The 24,092-nt window shown below is 52.4% G+C and overlaps 2 protein-coding genes across 4 annotated transcripts in view; both read right to left on the bottom strand.

The window, feature by feature from the left end:
* JPH2 (junctophilin 2) overlaps window positions 1-12,699 on the bottom strand; it is a 30,735-nt gene extending 18,036 nt beyond the window's left edge. The window contains exons 1-2 of the mRNA XM_075166419.1: window positions 12,210-12,699; window positions 3,882-4,665 (exon numbers count right to left, since the gene is read on the bottom strand). Of these exons, the coding sequence (XP_075022520.1) occupies window positions 3,882-4,665; window positions 12,210-12,588 (1,163 nt within the window). The 5' untranslated portion in view covers window positions 12,589-12,699. The remainder of the gene's footprint in view (window positions 1-3,881; window positions 4,666-12,209) is intronic.
* Window positions 12,700-16,695: 3,996 nt separating this feature from the next.
* OSER1 (oxidative stress responsive serine rich 1) lies at window positions 16,696-24,065 on the bottom strand. 3 transcript variants are annotated; one of them, XM_075166443.1, is made up of 4 exons: window positions 23,957-24,065; window positions 20,069-20,185; window positions 18,130-18,243; window positions 16,696-17,511 (listed from the first exon to the last, which is right to left on the bottom strand). In XM_075166443.1, the coding sequence occupies exons 2-4, from the start codon at window positions 20,143-20,145 to the stop codon at window positions 16,818-16,820; spliced, it is 885 nt and encodes a 294-aa protein (XP_075022544.1). In that variant the 5' UTR covers window positions 20,146-20,185; window positions 23,957-24,065; the 3' UTR covers window positions 16,696-16,817. The 3 variants fall into 3 exon arrangements, with proteins under 3 accessions (XP_075022544.1, XP_075022545.1, XP_075022546.1); XM_075166444.1 differs by having other exon boundaries at window positions 20,069-20,182; window positions 23,957-24,032; XM_075166445.1 differs by lacking the exon at window positions 23,957-24,065 and adding an exon at window positions 23,334-23,532.
* Window positions 24,066-24,092: the final 27 nt, after the last annotated feature.

Genomic DNA, 24,092 nt, shown 5'->3' on the forward strand with positions numbered 1-24,092 from the left:
GCCGCTGGCTGAGCTGGGGTGGGCGGTTCAGGATAGCGTGACCCCATGGCAAACGATTTTCACTAAAATCATTAAAAGAGAATTAAAAAAAAAAAAAAAATATCGCTGTTCCCTCAGCTGGTGGCGAGGCAACGCCAGCTCTGTCCTCAGCCGCTTGCACAACGGGGAAAGCAGCTGGACTGCCGACCCGGGAGGATTCGGGAGGGAGCCGAGGAGGCCAGGGTAGCGCAGCTCGGGCAGGACAGGCAGCGGGGCAGGCGGTAGCTGGCACTGCCCGCGGTGCCGGCTGGAACGCCCAAACCGAGCAGGCAGGCAGGGCAGGAGCTGCAAAGCAGCCTGGTGCCTCAGATGCCCTCGGAGCAGAGCACGGGACGAGGAAGGTTTGCTGACTGCGGCTGACCATCGTCCCCGACCGTCACGGCTCTCCCGCCCGTCTCGGCAGGGCAGACCACAGGCATCGGCACTGCCGGCAGCCGCCTGCCCAGGCAGTCCCAGAGCTTGGGCACGTGCCCGATTCCTGTGGTGCAACTGGCCGAGGCAGCTTCCAGCCCTCGGGCTTGTTTTCCTCGGGACTTCTGTGCTTTAAAGAGCCTTTTATGGTGCAAAAGAGCGAAATCTGGTCTTCTCTTGACGTTTCACCCCTAGACAGCAGAAGGCTGGATATCACCATAGTTTAGCCTCTGCTTGGGGCTCCCCCAAGTGCCAGAAGCAAATGAAACTCAAACATCCATATACAACAGCACAGGTACGCGGAGGTAGTTGGGTGTCTGCATAGCTCGGCTGCTGTGTCCTGCTAATTAGTTCCTAGCAATAATCTTACATACAGATATGTCACATCTTCCCCCCAAAAAGGATTCATGTAGCCTCGAAGACATTTCTTTGGGTAAGGTACACACTGCCATCTGAGGAGAAATATAAATGCCCCATCTAGAAAACTCCACCTCGCAGTTATGAGCTAGGGCAATGCTGACGATAGTACAGCCCTTTCATAAACCATAATAATCGATTTTCACAATCTGTCTGCAGTTACCCTCTGTCCTGGGTGTGGAAACTGAGGCAAGGGTCCAGGCCAAAGAGAAAGTCAGTGGCAGAGCTGGGATTTAAAGGACCCTCTCGAGGCAAAATTATCTATACTTACTCTCGACCCCAAAGCCGAGCCGAAAGGAGGAGGAAGGAGAGCGCGAGTCAGATGTTCCAAAGGCAGCAGGTAGAGAGAGCGGCTCTGCCCAGAGCAACAAACACCAGGAATAAACGCTGATGGAAATGGTGAGTTACAGTTTACAGGACAGAGGAGCCCGAATTCTCCTCTTGCAGCGGGTGCAGCTCAGCTGCAGGCAGCGCCGCAGGAATGGGACCAGGGGCACAGCGCTGCTGGGGACAGCGGCGTTCTCCTCCCCTGCCACAACCGCCGCACTATCGCAGGGTCTGCGAGGGGAGGACTCCCTGGAGGAAACCGGCTTTAACGTCTTATTTCCTCCAGCTCCGAGGTTTCCTTAATAGGAAATTATTCCCCAGCCGCGCTGGGGAGGGATGCAGTCCCCTGCCAGGGCAGTGGGCGCATTCCAGCCCCTGATGGAAAACACTGCAGAGCTGCTTTTGATCCGAAGTGTAAATAGTGTATAATAAAAAGAGGCTTGTGTAAACCGGCCGAGCTCTCGGGGAGCAGCTTTTGCAGCTCCAGCCTCCTCATTTACAGGCACGTAGCACCACGGCCATGCACTTTTCCTGGGCACGGCGAAGCCGGTGTCAGACTGAGCCTGCCCTGCCAGGAGGATCCGGCGGGCCCCACGCCGCCCCAGCCTGTTATTTTTATCCTAGCTGGCCCTGCACGGCGTTTCAACTTGCAATCCTGCCGGTTTCTCTCCGCCGGTCTCTGAGGCAACTGGGGTTTTGCTAAAAAAACCAGTCACGCTCCCTGCAAAACTTTGGAGCAGAAACGGCCGCCGGGAGAGTAAAGCCGGGGTTTCCTGGAGGGGAGGGATGGGATTTGGGAACAAGCGCCCTCCCCGCTGCCGTTATTTCCCATTTCTGCTTGGTAATGAAGTAACTTTGATAATTAAACAGCACTAAAAAGGAGCAAGGCAGGACAGCCCTGGAGTCCCAGCCACGGCCCCAGCAGCTGAGCAAAGCCTGTGAGGGATGAGGTTTTGATGGAGAGGCAAGGTGAAACCTCGAGGTCTTTCACAACCACGTTTCCCTGAGGAAGAGGAGAGGAGCGAAGGCTCTGGCCCTGCCTGACGATCTCTGGTCTCTGCCCGGCCGGCTCCAAGACTGGCAGGAACGCTGTGGGAGGAGGAGCACGCTGCTGGCACGGCTCGGACACAGGCAGAGACGCGAGCAGGAGGAGTTTTTCCCCTGCCCTTCCCGGGCAGACCCTGGAGCCACTCTTATCTCCACCCTCCTCCATCCCAGGAGAGACGACGGAGCAATTAGCACTTTTCTTTCCCACTAATTTCTAACACAGTTAATTCTGACCGGAACCTACCTGTCTGGTCCCAGCATATCGGGCGGTGTAAGGGCAGCGTGGTGCCCAGCGGTGCCCGCGTGTCTGTCGGTGCAAGGGACACCGGTGTGACGAGAGACTGCCACGTGCTCTCAGCAGCCCCTCGCACGCCCCTGCACACGCATCCCCAGGCACGCTGCCGGCTGCCACAGCCCCCTTCCCACCCCTGGGGTCTGGCCAGGACAAACTGGGGGGACAAAAAGGGACAAACCCAGCTGAGCCCGTTTCCTCCTTTCCTGGTACCCTAAAGCATCGCGGGCTGCAGGGTCAAGGCTGCGTGCCATGGGATTGGGCTCAGCCATCCACCATGGGCTCAGCCATCCACCCTGACTCCAGCCGCCACCTCCCTCGTGGCAGAATCATAGAATCATTAAGGTTGGAAAAGACCTCTAAGATCATCGAGTCCAACTGTCAACCCAACACCACCATGCCCACTAAACCATGTCCCTAAGTGCCTCATCTACACGTCTTTTAAATCCCTCCAGGGATGGTGACTCCACCACTTCCCTGGGCAGCCTGTTCCAAGGCCTGACCACTCTTACAGTAAAGAAATTTCTCCCAATGTCCAATCTAAACATGGCGCAACTTGAGGCCATTTCCTCTCGTCCTATCGCTGTTACTTGGGAGAAGAGACCAACACCCACCTCGCTACAACCTCCTTTCAGGTAGTTGTAGAGAAACACTCACTCAAAGCCTGGCCAGCTGGGTCCTGGGGAGGAGATGGGGCTCCCCGAGGCAGCCCCCTCCTCGGTTTGGTATCCGCCGTAGGTCCTACCTCCTGGTTCGCAGCATCCCAGCACAGCAGTGCTTGCCCCAGCGAGCCCATTACACCGAGCTGCTAAAATTCAGTGACAACCCTAATGCATCCCATAAACTCCCCACAGAGCCACACTGGGGGCTCCGGGGCCGAGCCGCGCTCTGCTGTGGACACATCCTGCTTGCTGCTGATGAGCCTGTTTGATTTACCATAGCCAAACCCCACTTCTTCTCGTCCCGCCCCGTTAACAACACCCAGCGGCTCCAGCGGCCTGGCACAGCTCCAGGTGCTCCCCATCCCACCGGCTCCTGCCCCCCGTCCCGCTGAGTGCTGGGGCCAGCCCTGCTGCCCGGCAGCTCCCCCCTGGGCCAGGGCTGTGGGGGGACAGGAGAGGGGCCGAGAGGGAGGACAGGTCCCGAACACCCCCAGGCTGCCACGAGGGCCCTCGGCCCCGCTCTGCCAGCATTTGGTGAAAAGAATTAAATAGAAATTGTGAGGAGCCACGTTTGACCCCACTGCCGGTGCGCGGCGAGGAGGCACGCAGCACGGCTCCAGAGGGACACATGGGATGGGGACCACCACCACCATGGGGACCTGTGCGTTGGAGCCCCAAGCACCTACCTGGATGCCGCGATCTCCGACTTCTGCCGAGCGATGGCCGCGGCCCTCTGAGCCCCCTCCACGCTCCTGTCCACCTTCTGCCGGATCTTAGCGCTCTTGAGGGGTATCACACGCTTCTTCATGCCCTTGATGAGGACATTGTGGCGGTACTTGCCCTCCTCCTTCTTGCCATCGGGCAGCGTGGTGCAGCCATAGCCGTGCCGCAGGTTGTCCAGCCACTCGCCCTCGTACTTCAGCCCGCTGGAGCGCTCGCTGACGCCGAAGCCGGCGCGCTTGTCGTTCTTCCACTCGCCCATGTAGGTCTCCGTGGTGGTGGCGTCGATGTCGGACTCGAAGGGGGGGTACTCCTCGCCCTCGGCGCCCTCGCCCAGGCTGACGGTGGAGGTGGCGTCGCTGGCGGCCGAGCTGATTCCGCTCTCGCTCTTGAGGAAGCTGACGCGGCTCTTCTGGCTGGCCAGGGACGACTTGGACTCGGATTTCTTCAGCTTCCCCAGCAAGGAGCCCCTGCGGAAGAGCCCCCCCTTCTTGGGCTTGCCGGCCTCCGCCTCCACGTAGAGGCTGAGGGCGAAGCCCCCGCGGGTGATGGTGGGCGAGAGGGTCAGGCTCTCGGGGTTGGCGGCGGGGGAGTCCTGCTGGGGCAGGGTGCCGTTGCTGTGCTCGCTCCGCAGGGAGGAGAGGGAGGTGCGCAGCGGGGAGCGGACGACGGAGGCCATGCCGTAGGGCACGCTCTGCCGCACCCCGTAGCCGTGCCGCATGCCGTTGGTGAACTGGCCCTGGTACGTGCCTGCGGGAGAGAAGAGGGATGGGGTGAAAAGGCAGCTCTCTCCTGGGTGAGCCAGCAAAGGAAGGAGGGCTGCGGGGTAGCGGAGGTACCCACCTTCCCTGGAAGAGAGGAGCCCCAGCTCCACTAGTGCTCACCCTCCTGCAAAAGCAGCCGTCCCCAGGGAGCGGAGGGCAGAGGACACAAGGAGTCACTGCTGGCAGGTGACAGCTCACTGGAAAGGGGCTGGGGTCCCAGGGGACACTGGTACAAACCCAAAGCCACTTGACAGATGGGGTCTGGATTTGCATCCGGAGCAGGGAGCGGGCGGCAGCCCCACGGGGCTGGAGTTTGGGCTGTGCCAAGGGGGTGGCAGCAGCCCCAGCAGACACGCGAGCTGCGGAGGCACAGCTCTCCTTGGCTCGGTGACAGTCCCTTTCAGCCCGTTCTGCAGTTTGGCACTCACAGGCTGCCAGGACTGGCTCTAGACCCCTGAGCCAGGCACCTGGCCACAGCACAGGCTGCCCCTGTACCTGCAGCCGCATCTGCTTGGCCCTGACATACGGCTTCTCCGTGGTCCCAAGACCAAGGCTTTGCCACACCACATGAAGCAAGAGATGGGCGAAAAAGGGAGGAGAGAAGAGGAGCAGCTCTGCATGGGATTCCTCCAGCTCTGCCCCGAAAAACACCACCCTACCATGCTCCTCCAGACCCAGCTCAAGAGGGCAGGCAGTGTCACACAACGGGGGGACACAGAGAGGATCGTGTTCACCATGGCCAGGGCTGCACCCTGGGTACGAGACCCTGCTGAGAGCCAGAAGGACCTTGGCAGCAACACTGAAGGACTCAGAAAAGCACATCGCTCTTCTCCAGGCCCCTTCCTGTTCTGCCCCTTTGCAGGCTCCGGAAGAGTGAACTGGAGACCGCCGCTCTGATTTTTCTCACCAGGATGTCAAGAGACTTAAAGCAGTAGCATCAAAGCCCCCTGCAAGAAGAGCTCCAAGGAAGGGCAGGAGGGCTGCCTGGGCAGCCTTCGCCTACAGTACCCACGCTCACGTGCCAGCCCAGCGGGCTGCGAGGGTCAGCACCCCCCCACCGAGTCCTGCGGGATGGGACAGGATGGAACGGGGTGAGCCGTCTCCCCAGCCCGGCTCTCCTTGCTCTGTAGATACAGTTGCCTCAGAAACCAGCAAACCACCCAAAACAAAAGCAGCATTCAGCTCTGCTCCCAGCGTTCCAGGACCTGGAATAGGCCACCTCATCCCAAATCAGCACCCTGCGGGGCAGAGGCCACCGGCCGCCGATCCTTCCCGGGATTCAGGGGCGCAGGGTGCTGGGGGAGCACAAACACCCTTGGAAAGGCCACCCCACTTCTTTACTCTCCCAGGTGCTGCTTCATGCAAGCGAAGGGCCTGCCGTGCTGGGGGCATTTTCACCGGCGTCTGTCCTAAACCTGGTTTTCATTAAGCAGTGACCTACCAGGAGCCACAAAATTTTGGGAGAGCAAGCGCTCCCAGGGTCCCGGGGAGGCTCAGCAGGGCCGAGCTGAGACAGAAGGGGGTGACCTATCTTCAAGGCATCCATCTCCCCCCTCAGACGCTGTTACTGAGACCAGGGATGACCCTGCTCTCCAGGGAACAAATCCAGTTCCTTCTTTGGCGATTGTGGGAGTGCATATTTTACGGTCTCCCAGGCCACTTCTCCAGCATCATCTCTCCTCCCAAGCTTCAGGTTTCGTTGAAATCCTCTTTGGACCCGCCTGTGGGGTGTTAACTTACAGCGCCGGGGGCCAGGAAAGACAAGAAGTGCCCGAGCGGGCAGCAGCTGCTGCCCCGGGGTGAGCCGCCCCCCCAGCCCCTGCCCACCCTGCGGCACACAGGATTTCGGGCTCCCTGCAACAATTGGCCTCCCCTCCCAAGAAAAGTAAGGGTTCAGGTAGTGCAGAGCATCTGCAGGCTGCGGCCAGGCACGGGGAGCAGTCTGCCAGAGCAAGGGGCCATTGCCCAGTTTCTTGGCAGAGCTTGAGGTTCCGTTGGGAAAAAGAAGGGGGCGGCGTGGGTTCGGGGTTTGGGCATGAGCTGGGAGCCAAGGACCATCGTTGGAGATGTCCAGGCACCCTGGGTGAGCTCCTCACCCTGCCGTGCTGCCAAATCCCTCTCCATAAAATGGTGATGAATCTTTCTAGCACAAAATGAAGTTATAGAGACCCCCATAGTGCCCTCGTATCCCTCCCCACCGAGAGCCAGTGAAGTCTGTGCTCCATCCCCGCCCGCCCAGCCAGCGAGCAGGGCTGACACACGATCAGGGTGACATTGGAGACATTGGAGACCTCCTCCTAGGACGGGACAGCCTCGCACATAGCAGGCTGCAGCTGATAGTGCCGCCGTGTTAACCCCCTGGAAGAGGAACTCTGGAAAAGGGCCGCAGCTTTAGGGGGCCTCAGCTGCTCCTCGGGGCCAGGTCGGAGCAGCCTCTGCCCTCCAGCAAGTCCCCTGAGCCGCACCGGGGCCACTTGGATGGGAAAAGCCATGCGGCACAGCGGGTCTTTAGGGAGCAGAGATTGGGGTGCCGCTTCTCGGGGGCACACGTGCTTACCCTCCACACGAGGTTTGACACCAGCTCTGACACCAGGCTGGTCTCGGCTGCCTGATTTCAGCCCATACGGGACAAGGAACGTCATCCCTCCGGCACGTGGTGTGACCAAACCTGCCAACCGCATCTGGCTTAACGGGAGAGCACCGGCACACCGTGCTGCCCGCGGCTGCCCAACCAACGCGGGGGCGAGCGGGCACTGCCGTGTCCCTGTCGTGCCGCGATTCAGCGCCCGGCTGAGGCTTCGTGCCAGGGCAGAGCCATAAACCACCCCTGGAGCGGAGCCAGAGGCTGCTGAGAGCAGCTGGAGGCGCCGGCGGCCATGCGTCGGGGCACGCAAGGTTTGAGCGGAGCCAAGCCCCGGCTCACCGACACGTACCAGTGCGAGAGAGAAACGGGGCTGTGCAAACCCCCTCCGCACCGCGGGCAGTCGCTCAGCAGGGCTGCCTGTCCCTGAGCCACCGCTGCCCCCTGAGTATCGAAGCAGCCTGGGCAAGGGGGGACAGGCAGGACGCAAAGCTGCCAGCCAGGCAGCCACGGGCGCTCACGTGTCTGAGGTTCTGGAAAAAATAATTAAAAAAAAAACAAACAGTGGATGTGAAAAAAAATCTCTATTTAGAATGAAAATGGGACAGAGCCCCACTGCCCTGCCTCCCCAGCTCTGCCTGATTCACCAGGGCAGTGGGACAGAACCACCTAACCCATCAGGGTGCGACTACTGGGGGACAGGACCCCAATAATCCTTTACTGCCTGCATTTTTTCTTGTCATAATGACAAAAACCACCGGTTTCTCTGCGACCCCCAGGTACACGGTTCATCACCTCGACCTGTCCCCAGCCAAAGCGGGGGGGTGGCTCTGCCTGGGTATCCTCATAGGATGGGAAGGATTAAATTGTGGGATTGATGAAAACGGTATCCCGGCAGCCTTCCCCTCCAAACACGCCGATGGGGTGGTAGCACCCTCCCCCTCGACCTGGCAGCTGGACGGGACGGTGCCCAGCTGCATCAAAGGCGAAAGCTCCAGCTCCTGGTGCGCACCCAGCCCGGCAGCGAGAGCCTGCTGTCAGCAGCGTCACATCTCCCCTTCCCAGCCCGCCTCTAAGCTCTAGTATAATTAGCGATGAATGTAAATAATATGAACAACCAGGTAAATAATGCAAACAACGCAAATCGTATCACTGCCCTACGATCCTCTGCTGTTACCCAGATACTGTGATGACAGACTGTTAGAAGAAGTCGGTGTAAAAGGCCAGGGACATTAAATCAATGCACAGCACCACGTGCGAGACAGGCCAGCAAAAACCTAGTGCTTCTTTTTGGTGCCAACAGTATTATCTGATGGTTACTGTTGGAAAAGAAAGGCAGAAAAAAAAAAAAAAAACAGGGGAAAAAAAAAATTCACCCATTCACCATTAATGACCCATTAGTTCATGGGTCAAATTCAGCCACCTGGGAGCTTTGCTATAGAGGCAGCAGACACAAGCCAGCACCATCTCGGCTCACCCAGAGCCCATTCCTCCTTCCCCGGCCGCGGTCCCACGGATGCTGCTCCTTCTGCCCCCGCCCAGGCCCCTTCCCGCCGCGCCTTCCCTGCCCCGGGCACCCGAAGAGCCGGCGCTGCGCCGCACCACCCCGTGTCACCTCTCCCGCTAAAGCACACTTCTGCATTTCTTTTCCCCTGTCTTGCGGTCTCATGATCACTGAATGGTCTAATGGTTTCCACACGCAGTTAATTGACACGACTGGTTTCTCTTAGTGCTCTAGAGACCAAATTGCAGCATCAAAAATAAGTTGGTTTTCAGCTGCTTCGACTGCAGGTGAGTGTGTGTGTGTGTGTGTCCCCGCTATAGATATATATGTGAACAGTTATTTGTATAGCAGAGCCTAGTTTTGGGCCCAGATACACATACACAGCACGATTCTGCATTAACAACGAGATTTTTTTTCTGCAGTGAGATTTGACTGCGTCAGGTACTCGGAGTCAAAAGCACAGAAGTATCCAAAAAATTAGGCCTTCCTTACAGCGGAGACAAAACTTACAGGTGGAAGCCGAATAACTGGGTGTTCACTCATAGCTGGGGCTGCACGATGATGAGTTCCTTCACAGCCCCCATCGCCAGCGCATCCTGCCCCTATAAAGGGCTCCGAGCTCTTTCCTGGTGACAGCAGCAGACACAGTACGTATATTGGATACCCAAGGAAGTATATCATGGCGTTACTGTCCCTGCCTGGCCACACCAGGAGCTCTGAACCCCTTGGCTGATTTCAATCAACATTACAGCAGGCGAGCTCTTTAAGCCATCAGTCTCCCTCAGTTTTCACAATAATGGGCACTTGGTAGCGGAGAGAAAAAGCAAACAACCCACACAGCGCCTGGGCTAAACCATACCATGAGTCCACTTCTTATTAGACACCAAAGATCTGTACATGATTTCCAAAAGCTTCACTGCAGATTTGGGCTTTATTTAGCCACCAACCTCAGCCAGCCACAAGATAAAATATACTTATAGGGTCGTCTGTGATTTGTAAGTGTATTTTAAAGTATAAAGTTTTTATGTGTGTATATATATATATATATAAAAAAATATATATAGAAAGTTAATTGAAAGTCTATTTTAAAACACCAGAATCGGCTACATCCCCTGAAGTCTGCAGGCAGCCCAGCCATGACCTAAAGCTTCTAACGACCTGGCAAGAGCCGCACGTTCCCAGAGCCCTCTTCCTCGCGTGGCTGGCTTCCAGGGGGCTTGGGAATCACGTCCCCTACTCAAGGGACGGCAGATTTCCAAAGCCTTTCCAGATGTTTATTTTGGCAACCTCAAATTCAAATATTAACAGGTCCAATTAGCAGCCTGGCCACACCTCAGTCTTGCAGATGGACATGTGAGGAGACAAAACAGGAGCAGGTCCTGCAAGTCAGTAAGATCATTCCAGCCCTGTCCTACACACGTGATGCTGGCTGGCGATCCCCACCTTGGCTTCGGATGCAGCTTTCTACGCGTTCCCGTACCATCAGAGAAGCTCACGTGTTGAATGAACGGCTCGGACCAGCCAGGACGTGATGGCCCAACGCAAGGAGCAGTCGCTGGGCACGGTGGTGCAGCCCTCGCGAGCCGGGTCTGGCCGGGCCCCGGGGGCTCAGCTCAGCGCTGCCCAGGGTGGCTTTGGCAGGGCACATCTTCACGGAGCAGGGCTAAATTGCCAGCCTCGGGTGGCACCAGGGATCACGCAGACGGCACATTCCTGGGTACGGGACAACACCCCGGGGAACGCTGTGCTGACGGAAGCGATATCTCATATATCCTTACAGGAGAAAATCTTGACTCACCTTTCCCCCTCCTCTGTCCCAAGTTTTCAAGTAGTCCAAGATCTAATCAAATTCAAACTCCTACGTCAAGTTTTGCCTCTCTAAATTCTCTACAACATTAACTCAAAATCCTGTAGCCCTGCACCCTTAGAAGATGCATTTTAGGAAGCAGTCAGGAAGCGGCCGTGCAAATTCACAGGACACCTTGCGATCTCCGTAATGGAAGTCCCAACGGCAGCCGTTGCTGACAGTTATCTGAGCGCTGCTCGTTACTCAACAGAGCACACCTTACACGTGTCCTACACATCTTATGGCCACACGTGAACTTTCTGCAATGCGTGAGCGCACACATATGCATCAGCCCGAACCCTCGCTGCCGCCGTGCAACCTGCACAGCTCAGCGTTTAACCGTTCCACGGCCACAGGGCAGAGGGGAGAGAAACTTTAAGGAGCTGGAGAGATGAATCTGTTCGTGTCTGTACCTACAACCTCAAAGAGCACAAACAAAATCAGTCAACTTCAAGACTATATTCCCAGGCTTAAAGTTAGCCACGTACCTAGGCAACTCATTGGGAAATATATATGTAAAAGCATAACCCTGACAGCCAGTCTTGAATTAGTCCATTTTTCTAATGTCTATAAATCCGATGCTTTTCATTCTGGAGATTTATACCATTACCATTATTTTTCTTTACAAACTAACTCCATTGTATGTCCTAGATAAATATAGATGCAATTCTGATCCATATTTTGAAGGGTATTTCTTTCAAATCACCCTCTTTATTTAGCTATCCTAAATATGGCAGCCTGGAACATTACAGTACTGAAGAGCTACAGAATTACTTGCAGAGAGATTCTTGCAATGTTTCTAACCCCAAAATTGCCACTAATGCAAGAACGTAATTAGACTGAGCATTTACAGAGCACAACAAATATCCAACTATGCGGTGCATTTGTGTATTAGCGGGGGTTGAGAGCTTCCAAGTAATCGAAGGGATTTATTTTAAAGAAAGATGTGTGACTACGTGTTCTAAACAGCTTAGATGAACTCAACCAAAATGGTTCAGCAAAGCAGATGTCCAGGCGGCCTGTCAGAGGCACGCAAGCAGTGTTTAATGCACAGGCAAAGCACGCTACAATGCCGTGGGCGGCTTATATCCGACGTGAAAACATTCACAACTCACCGCCCAGTGAGCGAGTGAACAGTTTGCTGCGGTCACACACCAGCGAGGAGTTTCTGGTTTGGTTCGGCGATGAACTGCAATAACCAGTCCCTGGGGAACCGGGCGTCACCGACAGCACAAAACCAAGTTGTTTGGTGTTAACTATTGATACGGACACTCGAGAGCAGTTCCCGAGGGAGGGATGGTGGGGGCAATGCTCCTGCTGCTCCTCCCTCGTGTCCGCAGACAGCGAGCCGCACACGCTGTGCCCAACTGTGAAAATCAGGGCACACACACACGTTCGCGAGGCTGTTGCGCCCCAAGCCCTCCTTCTTCACTGAAGCACCCCAATGGCTCATTGTAGACCACTGTGCCTGTCTGGATCTCACTAGTGGGGACAGGATGAGGTCACCCCTTCTGCGGGGACAACACGCAGCCTCCGCCATCGCAGGCTGGGTACCACACTGTTCATCACCCCCCCCAGCCCCTCCGGAGTCACCCTTACCTCCGTCAGCGTACGTCTCGGTGCCATAGCCATCCTGCAGGCCGTTATTCCAGGTACCTTCATACTTGGCTCCGCTGCTCATGCTCTGCCTCGCGCCGTACCGTCCCTTAAAGCCATGGGTCCACTCGCCTCTGTAAACCCACCGTCCTTTGGTCTCGATTCCTAGGCCGTGCCTCTTGCCTTGGGACCAGTAGCCTTCGTAGGTGTTGCCACTGGGCCATGTGTATATGCCCACCACTTCGAAGCCGTAGTTCCAGGAGCCCGAGTACTCGCCCTGGCCCTTGGGGCCAGTGCAGATGCCATGCCCGTGGGCTTTGCCCCCTTCCCAGCCCCCGCAATAGGCACCTCCATCATCGAAATCAAACCTGCCGCCGCTCATGGTACCCGCCGGTGCCCCCTCAGCCGGGCAGCTCTCCCAGGGGCAGAGCTCCGGGGCGGCTGCCGCATCCCCGAAGGAGCCGGGCCAGGCGCCGGGAGCGGCCGCTCCTGCCTCGCCTCGCCCGGCCGAGGGGCCGGGGAGCGGGAGGAAGGAGAAATTGGAGGGAGGGGAGAGGGGAGAGGGGAGGGGCGGGCCCGAGCCCCCCCCGGGAGGGGCAGCCGAGCCGCGCCGCTACCTGCCCCGCCGCCGCCCCGCCGCGGGCATGGGGCCGCGCCCGGGGAGCCGAGCCCCGCGGCGGAGGAAGGGGGTCCCGAGCCGGCCGCGCTCCCCCGCCCCGGCCGCCGCCGCTGCCCGCCCCGGCCCGGCCCCGCTCTCCTCCCCCGCCGGGAGAAAGGTCAGCGCTGCCCTAACAAGGCCATCGGATCCCAGGAGCGGCTCCCAAAAATAACCCCGCGGAGCCCGGCCTCCGCCTCGGGGCCCTTTTATGAAGGAGGGAAGAGACACATCCCCCCCGCCCCGGGCAGGGATCCAGGCGGAGAAGAGGCTGGGAAAGTGGAGGTCTGCTTAAAATAGAGCCTGGGAAGGGGGCGCGTCGCTCCCTCCACGCCGCCCGCCCGGGCGCACCGGCAGCCGCTCCGGGAGCGGGCGGGGGAGCCGAGCCCCGCTCCGCCGGGCCCCCGCGGGGTGCCAGGGCAGCGCGGGCGGCGGCCCAGCCGCGGGGCCGGGGGGGGAGCACGCCGCCGGGCCGGGGAGCGCCGCCAGGCGGGTTCGCTCGCCCCGGTGTTCAGGTGGGCAGTTAGAACAAGTGGAAGCAGAGCCACCACCCGGATCAGGGCGTGCATCTTGCCCTGGCTGCTACTTTTAAAGTGAATTTCCAGAGCTGCTTTAGAGTAGTGAAAAGGATCCACAAACAGTCATTCCCCCCTCTCCCGAACAACAACAAACTTACCAAAGTCTCCTTCTGTTTAACAGCTGGCAGCATAATTTAGTCTGTGTTTGGAAAAGAAAGGTGAGACGCTCCTTGGGACAGCTGCACACACACCGAGAGTGGTGACAGTCCACCTTGCTTGTAACAATCCACGTCATCAAATACAGATGGCAGAGAGAGGACAAGGAATGAAACACCAGGTAACAGGCTAATCCGAGCCCCCCTTCTTCCAGCCACACCTGTCCCATCTCCTAAAGACATTGCCACAGCAAGACCATGAACAGATAACATTCCCCTCACTGACTGCAAGCTGCTGAGGAGCTGCAAGAGCTGCGGGGCGAGACCGTGCTATCGGCAGGCTGCGCTCTGCCCTCGCGACGAGCTCCCAAGACCCACGCCACGCTCTGGGGCAAAGCTGCCACAGACAACAGCGAGTTTCATACTCACACAACACAGCTTTACAACTTGGACAACTCCCCATCCTTCTAGAAAGAAGAGGCATAGGAAAAAAAAAGAACGTACAATCTATAACTGCAAGAAAGGCTAAGTATGTATATATAGTGAATAAACTACAAAACACCTGCAGGCACAGGTGACAAGGACCAACTGCCCACGAGAAAGCTAATTACAAAAGGCCCTACTTTTATTTAGCCACAGGAAGGAACAGGCACTTTGGTAAGGGACTCCAACACAACTGAGAAGTGCTGCTTGGCAGAACCAGCCCTCTAAAGCTTTTTTTTTTTTAAATAGTCAGATCTTGGAATTGGCTCAAGTTGGATTTTTTTCCCCTTTAAATCTAAGCTTTTAGACTACTCAGTCACGCTTATAAGGTTCTTGCTGCACGATTAAGGGCTGGAAATTCATATTTTTTCAAAGCAAAACCAGAGGTTTTTGTTTTGTGGTTTCTGGGTAGACCAAAGCATCTTAAAACGCCTTATAGTAACAGAAGGGAAAGCATTAAGGCAGCAGTGGCTGCTGCCCACGGTCTTCTATTTCACGGTAACTGTTGTTGTAACTGCCCTAAGAGGATGCCAAGTTCAGGACCACGTAATTATTTACTTAGCACAGTAAGTAAGAGTAAACACTCTTCCTAATTACACAGCACAGTTGTGAACTGATAGTACACTTTGTTTAAATGTTAATAACTTATGCAGATGCTGGCATTTAAAAAGCCTTTGTTGACTGCTCTCTAGCATATCCACGCAAACTTCAGAAAGCACTAACACTGCCTGCGCACTAAGGCACCACCCAGAGCTGGTCTTATTTCTTCATTTTGGCAGGGAAAAAAGTCTCATCCTCCCCTGAAGGCTGAGAAGGAGCCCGCTGCATCCAGCCTGGGGGTGACCTCTAGTGGCCCAGCACCGCTTGCCTGCCTTCCCAGTCTGCACCAGTTCACACTGCTTCCCTTCCCTGTCAGCGCCAGTTCACGTCTTTCTACTCTATTTTTTTACATTACCTCCTGGATTTCAATCCGCCCTCTGTAACGCGGTACTGAGCACTGGACGTTGCAATCCTAAACCCTGCAGGTACAGGTCTGTGGTGACTAATGAAAGAAATGGTAAAAAGCAGCACGGTCTTTAGAGGCATTCTCAGCCCCACAACGGTGCTGCGCCTGCTGCCTGCAAGCATCTGGGAACAGTAAAGAATAATTATTTGAGAAGTAAGGTCATTTTGCACTTTGCAGCCCAGTATTGTAGACGATAGTTAGCAAACAATTGCCTTGAATTCTGAACATGGGTGGCAGAAATACAGCTATTTAAGAGCAGGGAAATGGAAGGGAGATGTGGAACCCAAGTACACTCTGCAAGGGGTAGATGACACTTCAGAACTGGCAAAACAAGTAAATTTGCATGGCCACTTAGTTAGATACTAGGTACTGCCATAGAAATGACAAAAAACCCAAGAGTAATACCAAAGGATTTCGCAGGGAAATGTTTGTCTCTATTTCTTCTCCAGACCTTACAGGTCAGAAAAGCTTGGGTACCACAAATAGTAAAGACAAAGTTAACAACTCATCTCTCCCTCAAAACCAATATTATTTGATGGGATGCTCCTTTGCTATACACCTATTTATAAGAGACAGATTGTGCTGATGCACACAAAGTATGGCAAGCTGGTTGTTTCTGAAGAAGTACATTTCAGGAAGAATGCAAAGCTGGACAAGGCATCTAAAGTGACAATGGTTTAGTAAAAAGACTGGAGGGGAGGAGAAAGCAAACACAGTGCTCAAGATTTCCCTACTGTGCAGCTGACAACTGCTCACTCAAGACTATGGGTCTTAATACTTGAGAAGGGCGATACTTGGTGTTATAGAGCAGGCTGAACAAAGCTAAAATACCCTAAAAACCACCAGAGTGCATGAATTAAGACCACTGAAGCGAGCACATGTTGGTTTGGCCTTCATAAAAAACACACAGAACAGAGCCCACCATCTCATTTTTCCTTTGGTTAACTGAAAAAACAATCCCCTTGAAGAAAGCAGGGTATTTCTCCTGCTGCAGACAAGTCTCTAAGGCCTGTTGGACATTCAACAAAAAGTTATGCTTGCTTTACATTTTCCACTAACCGACACTACAGAGATCAGAATAACCTCTTGAAACAATCTTGCTTTGATCGTCCAAGTTTCTTTTCTCATCAGGCAGCCGTGCAAGCAAATGTTATGTTAAGCTAAGAGCATCTGACTACATTAACTCCATCAAAGACAGGGCAGGAGGACGGCTGTTCAGCTGATCAGAAATAAAGCCTCTTTAGGCCCAAAGAAATAACAACGCCTCCAACCCCAGAAAAGACAACTGTCTCCTGAATTTGCCTAGAGTGGTAATAGTATCAAGAGGAGGACAGGAGATGGTCACTCCTTTATGAAATAAAATCAGAGGCACAAGCATCCAAAACACAAGTGTTAACAACCTGAGATCAAAGCGATTTCAAAGGAGCTGAATTACACCAAGTTTCTCACAGTAAGAGCTCTAATCACCAAGCAATCTACAGACTTTTCTCTTCCAACAAAGAGAAACGGGAGGACTTTGAAAACAAAATAGAATTTCCCAAATATTAGGTCACTTAAGTATAGGCAGGTACACTGTAAACCCGTTCACCGTGTTTACTTCATTATCTATTCCAAGCTTAAACTATAATGCTTAAGCTAAACTGTTTGTCCAGCTTAAATAATGAACGTTAGCTAAGATGCAAAGAAGTGTTTTTATTGCAAGCAGAGTGAGCAAGGAGTGGGTTGCATCTCACATGAGTGTGACAGAGGGCAGATTTAAACCACCCACCCTTCTGTTTTTAGTGCTCATTGCTGTTACGTGTACATCATTTCTGCCATGTGAGACATTTTCTTTGGAATATACAAATAATATTCCATGTATCCAGAAAGATCTTCAATAGTCACATCATCCACAAAGGCCCTGGCTTGCTCAGAGCAAGAGCGTGGAGAACTTGAAGGAGTTCTTGATGGCAAAGACTGGGAGTGATCCTCAGAAACTGTTCTTCTATCAGGTGCCAATGGGAGGGTGTTCTGCAAGCCAGAGAATTTGTACACTTCCATATCTTGCCATCGTTTACACTGACAGGCTTTGTCTGCACACGCACACGGCTTATTCGTGTTCAGCTTGGACATAGATTGAAAGTCAGAAAGCTCCGTAGTCTTTAGGCTTGCTTCGGGTACTAGAGAAACGGCAGCTGGAGCGTTCTCCTGTCTGTTCTCTGACACCGACTGCCTAACAGAAGCTCCCAAGGGCTCAACATCAGCTCCCTTCTGGCCGACGTCAGGAGCAATACTGCACCGTTCGTGTGCACAAGCTTCCTTTGGGACTGGCATCCCAAACCCACTGCTGTCGTCCTGGGCATCAGTCTGGCTCTTGTGCGCTAGCTGGTTGCACGTGGAATGTGATTTTGTGCTGCAATGGATAAACCTTGGAGGATGAAGAATTGGAGACTTGGAACGTCTGCGACGCTGGGTTCTCACAACTCCTCTTGAAGGCTTCTTCATAGACCTACCAGGGAAAGATACAAAAGGGAGTGAAAATTCACTAAAAGACTTATTGCTGGATTACAAATAACATTGGGCAAAATCTCTACTGCATTTATATTGCATGCAGGAGCTTTAAGCTCGGAGTATTTGCGCAGGGTATTCTGCTATCTTGGAATTTGACTTTGTTCTAGTCAAGCAGCTGTATAAAATATAAAAGGAACACCTGAGAAATGAAACCAAAAGTGTGTGCTTTTAAGGTTAGAAAATGAGTAAAGCATGAGACATGACAAAATAACCACTAAGAGAAGGACAAAGCACAAGAAGACAGCACAAAACTAATGAATCAAGGGCAAAGGGTGGTTTTGTTTCAGTTGGAGATGAGCGTGAAGTTCTGCATAGACACTCCAGAAACCAATTCTTTATTTTAATCTAGCTCCAAAGGCACAGTGACAGCTTCTGCAATGTCAAACAATGATTGAAAGAGAGGCATTCGTGATTGTCTGATTCAAAAACAGCACATTTGTATCAAGAAACACCTACAATGTTTAGCAACCTATAGCTGAACAGCATTTCACTTCACAGAATCCCCTTTCAATGCAGTATCATTTGAAGTACTCTGATAATCCCAAGCTTCTCTTACCCGTGCCAGGTTTCCTTAGAAGTACACACGTTCTTAGCTTTGGTTTCATCTGCCACTGTTCTAACTAGTGCTCTTGGGCTTGTCCCTTCACCCACAGAGAGAGAAGCAGTAGATCTGTGAAAGACAGAATGAAAAGTTAACAGCCTAGACTGGTTAGCATTATGAATGTGAAAAAACTTATGAATCTTCTTTCCCAGAAAAGATTGCTCCAAACCATTTACAGTATGTCTTAGAAGACCTGCCCGCAATGAAGACCCAAATCAGAAAGATAGTGTTTACACATTCCTATCTCGAAAGTCTGTGTAACGGACTCTTTTACCAAACATGATGCCATTTAGCAATTAGACTGCAAATCCGAACTCCACATGTCAATGACAAAGCACACACAATGGCTAAATTTCAGTTTCCCGGGAGAGGGGAGGGGAAAAACACCATCACTGAAGAAACACGTCTCTTTTTCCAGAGACAAATAAGCCATTCTTTCCTAAAAATAAATGTTCTTTGGACATAAATAGACTTTGTTTAACTGAAGAACACTTAAGCCTCTGTCTAGAACAACATAAGCAAAAACTCTTCATACTATTGCAAGTTCAATCACTTGAGCAACAGAGTTTTGTCAGATCTTCAACTTCTATTCAAGCCAGGGACCTTAGAAGAATTACTAATTTTTCTGGTGCTATAAATTCATCCCAAACTCCCATTTTCAAGGAGCTGTAATAATCCCAAGAACAATTTTTCCAAGTTGTGACTTCACATATTACACTGGAATTCACAAGGAAATTATTTTCCAAATCGTATATTAAATGAGTTTGTAAACAGGGTGGATTCCCTGAAAATTGAAAATAAGTCCCCACAAACTGATCTAGGACAGGGTTAACTGATATTTAAGAGAGTCCAAAGTATTAGTCAAACATCTGCTATTTTCCATTTAAAGGACAATGAACATAGAGCAGAAAATTGAAGGCCAACAGTAAAAACTCCAAAGTAATTAAGTACGCCTGACTGGGGAGTGGGACTAGAGATACTGAAGAAATGAGAGGCATTTGCATGGTGATTCATTTCTAACGAGTTTAATTACTTAAATGAAAGAAAACTTTAGAAGCCCATCTACTCACGATCTAAGTTCTATGGTAATTCTAGTTACCACCTTGATATTTATATATTGCCTTACCTAAACTTTTCTTTCAGTTACCGGCATAATTGTATCACTGCAATTACTTACTGAAACACAAGTAGCATGTAATGGTCCACATTTGTCAGCAGAAAAAACATTATACAGAAGCCTTTTTTTTTTTTTCCCATTTCAGATAAAAATGATCATCACCAACAGAAGACACATGCTGCTTGTGTTCTGCTACCTGGGACAGGGAGGGTAAATGCCACGTGTCGGCTCTCCCACAAAACAAGACAACACAAAAAGCATTCTTTCCCATTTAGTGATTTTGGTTATAAATAGGAAATTTGTAAGTGACAGCAATGAAAATAGTTTATGTGGGAATCATGCACTGAATCTAACGCTCTCCTTTACTGACATGGAAAGAACATTTCTCTCCTGGGAAAAGATGGGAGTTTATTCTCATGACAGGCCTTCAAAGCCATGACAATATGCTAACTTCACTAGTAGAGTTCTAGTGCTATGGACATAACCTCTGGCAGCCAGATTCATGCCAAAATTCATTTCAAGCATGTTGTCAACTGCTGACTATCGTTAGGTTTGTTTCAAGCCTGTTGGGAACTATCAGTGATGAAACAAATCACAATTCCTTGAGAAGTGCAGTCTACAGCCAGTGAATTTATTTCAGTTTGTTTAACTAGAATGAAGGCTTTCAGTGCCTAACCTTCTGCAATTACCTCATTCCTTCAAATTTAACAGCAAGGGTGTTCCCTTTGAGTCTATTTGTAATATGTTAACTCTGTACCTCCCTGTGGTGTTACTTACCCAGCTGTGTCAACTCTTAGCTTTTTAAATGCTGTCTGCAGGCTTTCCTCTTCTCCATCCTTAGCTTCCGTTTTCATTATTGGGATGGCCAGAAGGTGACAGAGTTACCACGCACTGCTACAAGCGGAAAAAAGACATATGAAAGTAAGGACCAATGCCTTGTTAAAAACATTAGTTGCCCAGCAGCATCACAATACATGAAAATAAACTCAAAATAGCACACTGAGCGCACAAAGCTGAGGTCATTCTAGTAGAACATTTTCGAAAGTTGATTCAGAACAAGCTTTATGATACCCAAGAATGGAAGAGTCTCTTGTACAACTGCATATGTGAATTAGCAATTTAAAGTAAAATTTGGTGTCATCTTGCACATCCGTTACAGTCTAGACAGCCTCTTCTATTTGTCTTACAGTGTTACCCTAATAATTCCAGAAGAGGCGAGAAGGAACAACACCATTAGAAACAGCTGACTTTCTACAACTGCTATTTCCCACTTTGGGACTTGATGTTACATATATACTTAAAAAAACCCAAAACCCATGGATTTTTCTTAAAACAAGATAAAGTTTTAAGCTAAAGAGAATTTTTTGATCTTATGTCTAGATCCCAGCAAGAGTTACACAATCTTATCAGAACATGGTATTTTGATTGCAAATAGCTATTAAAATTTTCTGATACCAGCTCTTGAACAAGTACAAATGCAAGTAAGAGTACAAACAGCAAGCCTTGTTTTAAATAAAAAAAGGAATTGATAAAAATAGGCTGATTTTTTTTTTAAATCTACCCTGGCCATCATTTAATCTAGCTACAAAGGAATCTCAGCTCTTTCTAGATTTGATGCTCTTCAGTGCCTTACGGTTCTGCAATCATGTACACATCCTACATCAGCCACGCTTCCGCTAAAAAATACTCAGTAAAGGTTTGCTTCCTTAGCATGGGCTTTGCTTTTGCTGAGCAGAAACCACTGACAGCAGCAAGTCTCAGTTCTACACCAGACTATCTCAAGCTCAGTATCTGTCGAAGTTTACCTGGCTGATTAGCCTGATTCATTTAACGCTTTTGACTTGACTACTTGTGGAAAAAGAGGGCCTTTTTTTTAAATTACAAGGTTGTCATCCTTGACAACATTCTACAACGAGACTGGTTTGGTAGACAAGGGGAGAGCAGTGGAGATTTTCTACCTGGACTTCACCAAGGCTTTTGACACTGTCTCCCACAAGACCTTCACAGAGAAGGTGATGCAGCGGAGGCTGGATGGTCAGCCAGTGAGGTGGACTGAAAAGCGGCTGACCAGCTGGGCCCAGAGGGTGGGACCAGTGGCACAAAGTCTAGTTGGAGGTCAGTAACTAGCGGTGCACCCCGGGGGTCACTACTGTGTCCAGTCCTGTTTATCTTCATTAATGATCTGGATGATGTGGCAGAGTGTACCTTGAACAAGTTTGCTGATGACACCAAACTGGGACAAGTGGCTGATACACCAGTGGGACCTCGACAGGCTGGAGCAAGGGGCTGACAGGAACCTCAAGAACTTCAAGAAGGGGAAGTGCAAAGCCCTGCCCCTGGGGAGCAACAAGCCCATGTGCCAGTACAGCTTTGCGGAAAAGGCCCTAGGGGTCCTGGTAGACACCAAGATGGACATAAGCCAGCAATGTGCCCTTGTGGCAAAGGGACTAACGGCATCCTGGGCTGCAGGTTGAGGGAACTGGTCCTTCCCTCTATTCAGCACTGGTGAGGCCACAGCTGGAGTGCTGTGTCCAGCGCTGAGCTCCCCACTACAAGAGAGACATTGACATGCTGGAGAGAATCCGGTGAAGAGCCACTGAAATGGTGAAGGAACTGGAGCACCTCTCCTACGAGGAAAGACTGAGAGAGCTGGGACTGTTCAGCCAAGGGAAGAAAAGGATCAGGAGGGATCTCATCAACGTATATAAATCCCTGAAGGGTGGGTACAAAGAGGACAGAGCCAGGCTCTCCTCAGTGGTGCCCAGTGACAGGACCAGAGGCCATGGGCACACACCGAAACGCAGAAGGTGCTGTCTGAGCATAAGGAAACACTTCTTTGCTGTGAGGGTGACTGAGGACCGGCGCGGGCTGCCCAGGGAGGCTGTGGAGTCTCCCTCCTTGGAGATATTCAAAAGCTACCTGGACATGGTCCTGGGCAACCGGCTCAGGGTGGCTCTCCTTGAGCAGAGGGGTTGGACCTCCAGGGATCCCTGTCAACCTCAACCGTTCTGTATCTTCCTGAAGCTCTAAGAATCCATTACGAAGGTAACTATCCAAACCCAGCAAATGATAACAGCTCCTGTAACAAGAATACACTTACACGGAGCACTAACTCTACCTAATAACACAGCAATAATGCCTACGTTAGCACTACTTTTACCAACTAAGCACCAGCTTTTTTGTAGCATGGAAAAGAAAAGGTTTCAGTGAAGAGAGAGGAGTAATGTGAACCTCTGCAGCTCAGTTACTTATGCAGCTACAGAGTGGTAATTTCTGTTCCCTCACAACCTCATGCCAGTTGGAGGTGGCAGCTCTCCCCGCTGTTGTTCCGGCTGCTTGCTCTGCTATGATTTCGTCTGGATGCCCTGCATTGCAGACAGCTGTTATGACACACACAGAAGGATGATGTATCATAACAATTTCAAAGCTCACGTTGTCCAGTGAGTCAGAGAGAGAGTAAACATGAGAGGAGGAAGCTAACACAGAGATCGACAACACGATGCTCATCTGAGCAAGTTATTTTATACACTCTCTTAATTAAATACTACTGGTCTGGTGAAACACATGGTCCCTACTTCACTCAGATTTTTCCTTGACCGAAAAAGAAGATTCTTTAAAACAAAAAATTCAGCCTACAGCTTTTTTTTTTAAATACCAATCCCCTGTATTACATAACCTTAGCAAGAAGATGAGAGTAAAAATTTTTTAAATCACTGTACATTCTTCAAAACATACCACCAGTTTTAGACTAAATATTTTATCATGCTGCCCTCCGACACAGTAAACCCTCGAAGCAATGCAGAGTTTGTTCAGATAAAACCCCACTCACTCTGTGATAACTAAGTATGAGCTTAAGGATTTCAGACGCACCAGCCAACCAGCCGTGATATCAAGAAAAAATTAATTACTGTGAAAAACAACCAAAGTTTAACGTTGTGTCAAAAACCACACTGAAACTTATGCTCTTTATCTCCTAGGAAAACACACATCCATCCCTTCCCATTTTATTTTCAGCTATTTCCCAGCAACACCGGACTGTTACCCAGCTTGGTGCACTGCCAGACGTCCACCACTACCCGTAAAGTTACGACGGCTCAATGCACCAACACATCCATTTAAGTTTAAAGACGTAAAGGGATTTCGAGCTCCGAGGCGCTGACGGCCGCGGCGCTCAGCAGCAGGAGCGCCCAGCTCGGGGCAGAGCCTGCCGGGGGGCGGCGCACAGGCACGGGCACAGGCGGTCCCCTGGCCGCCCACAGACGGCTGCCGCCCGGAACCGCCCTGCAGGAGCTTCGCAGGCTTTCAGCCCCCCCCGTACGTGCCTGCCCTCAGCCCGGGGGACCCCCCAGCCTCGGCGGCAACTTTTTACCCCATCACCCTGAGGCAGGGCCTGGCGGACACCGTGGTCCCGCAGCTCCGGGCGAGCCCTGGCACCGGCGCTCGGCCCCGACCCTCGGCGGAGGCGGGGGGGGGAGGCCCAGCCAGCGGCGGGGGTGACTCAGCACAACGCCCGCGCCCCGCCGGGGCTTCCCCAGAGCCCTCTGCCGCCACGAGGGGACCGGCGGCGGCTCCGGAGACCCGCTAGGGAGGGCCCCACCGGCACGAGCCGCCGGGGCAGAGAGGAGGGACCCGCGCAGGGGAGGGCCCCCCGCCGCCCGCACTCACCGCGTTGCCCTGAGGGCCCGGCCTGGCCCCCGCCGCCTCCCGCCGGGCCGCGCCGCCCCGCCCGGATGAGACCCACCCCCTCCACCGGAAGCGACGGCGGCCGGGCGGGGGCGGGGTCAGCGCCGCTGGCGCACGC

The sequence above is a fragment of the Calonectris borealis genome, chromosome 17 (assembly GCF_964195595.1).
Source record: "Calonectris borealis chromosome 17, bCalBor7.hap1.2, whole genome shotgun sequence".
Taxonomy (NCBI): domain Eukaryota; kingdom Metazoa; phylum Chordata; class Aves; order Procellariiformes; family Procellariidae; genus Calonectris; species Calonectris borealis.

Bases quoted from the DNA above. Each gene is read 5' to 3' on its own strand.
- OSER1 (XM_075166443.1), bottom strand. From the start codon at position 20,145: ATGAAAACGGAAGCTAAGGATGGAGAAGAGGAAAGCCTGCAGACAGCA. The intron at 18,244-20,068 runs GTAAGTAACACC...TGTCTTTCACAG, and splicing joins CTAAGAGTTGACACAGCTGG to ATCTACTGCTTCTCTCTCTG. The intron at 17,512-18,129 runs GTAAGAGAAGCT...TTTCCCTGGTAG, and splicing joins TCTAAGGAAACCTGGCACGG to GTCTATGAAGAAGCCTTCAA.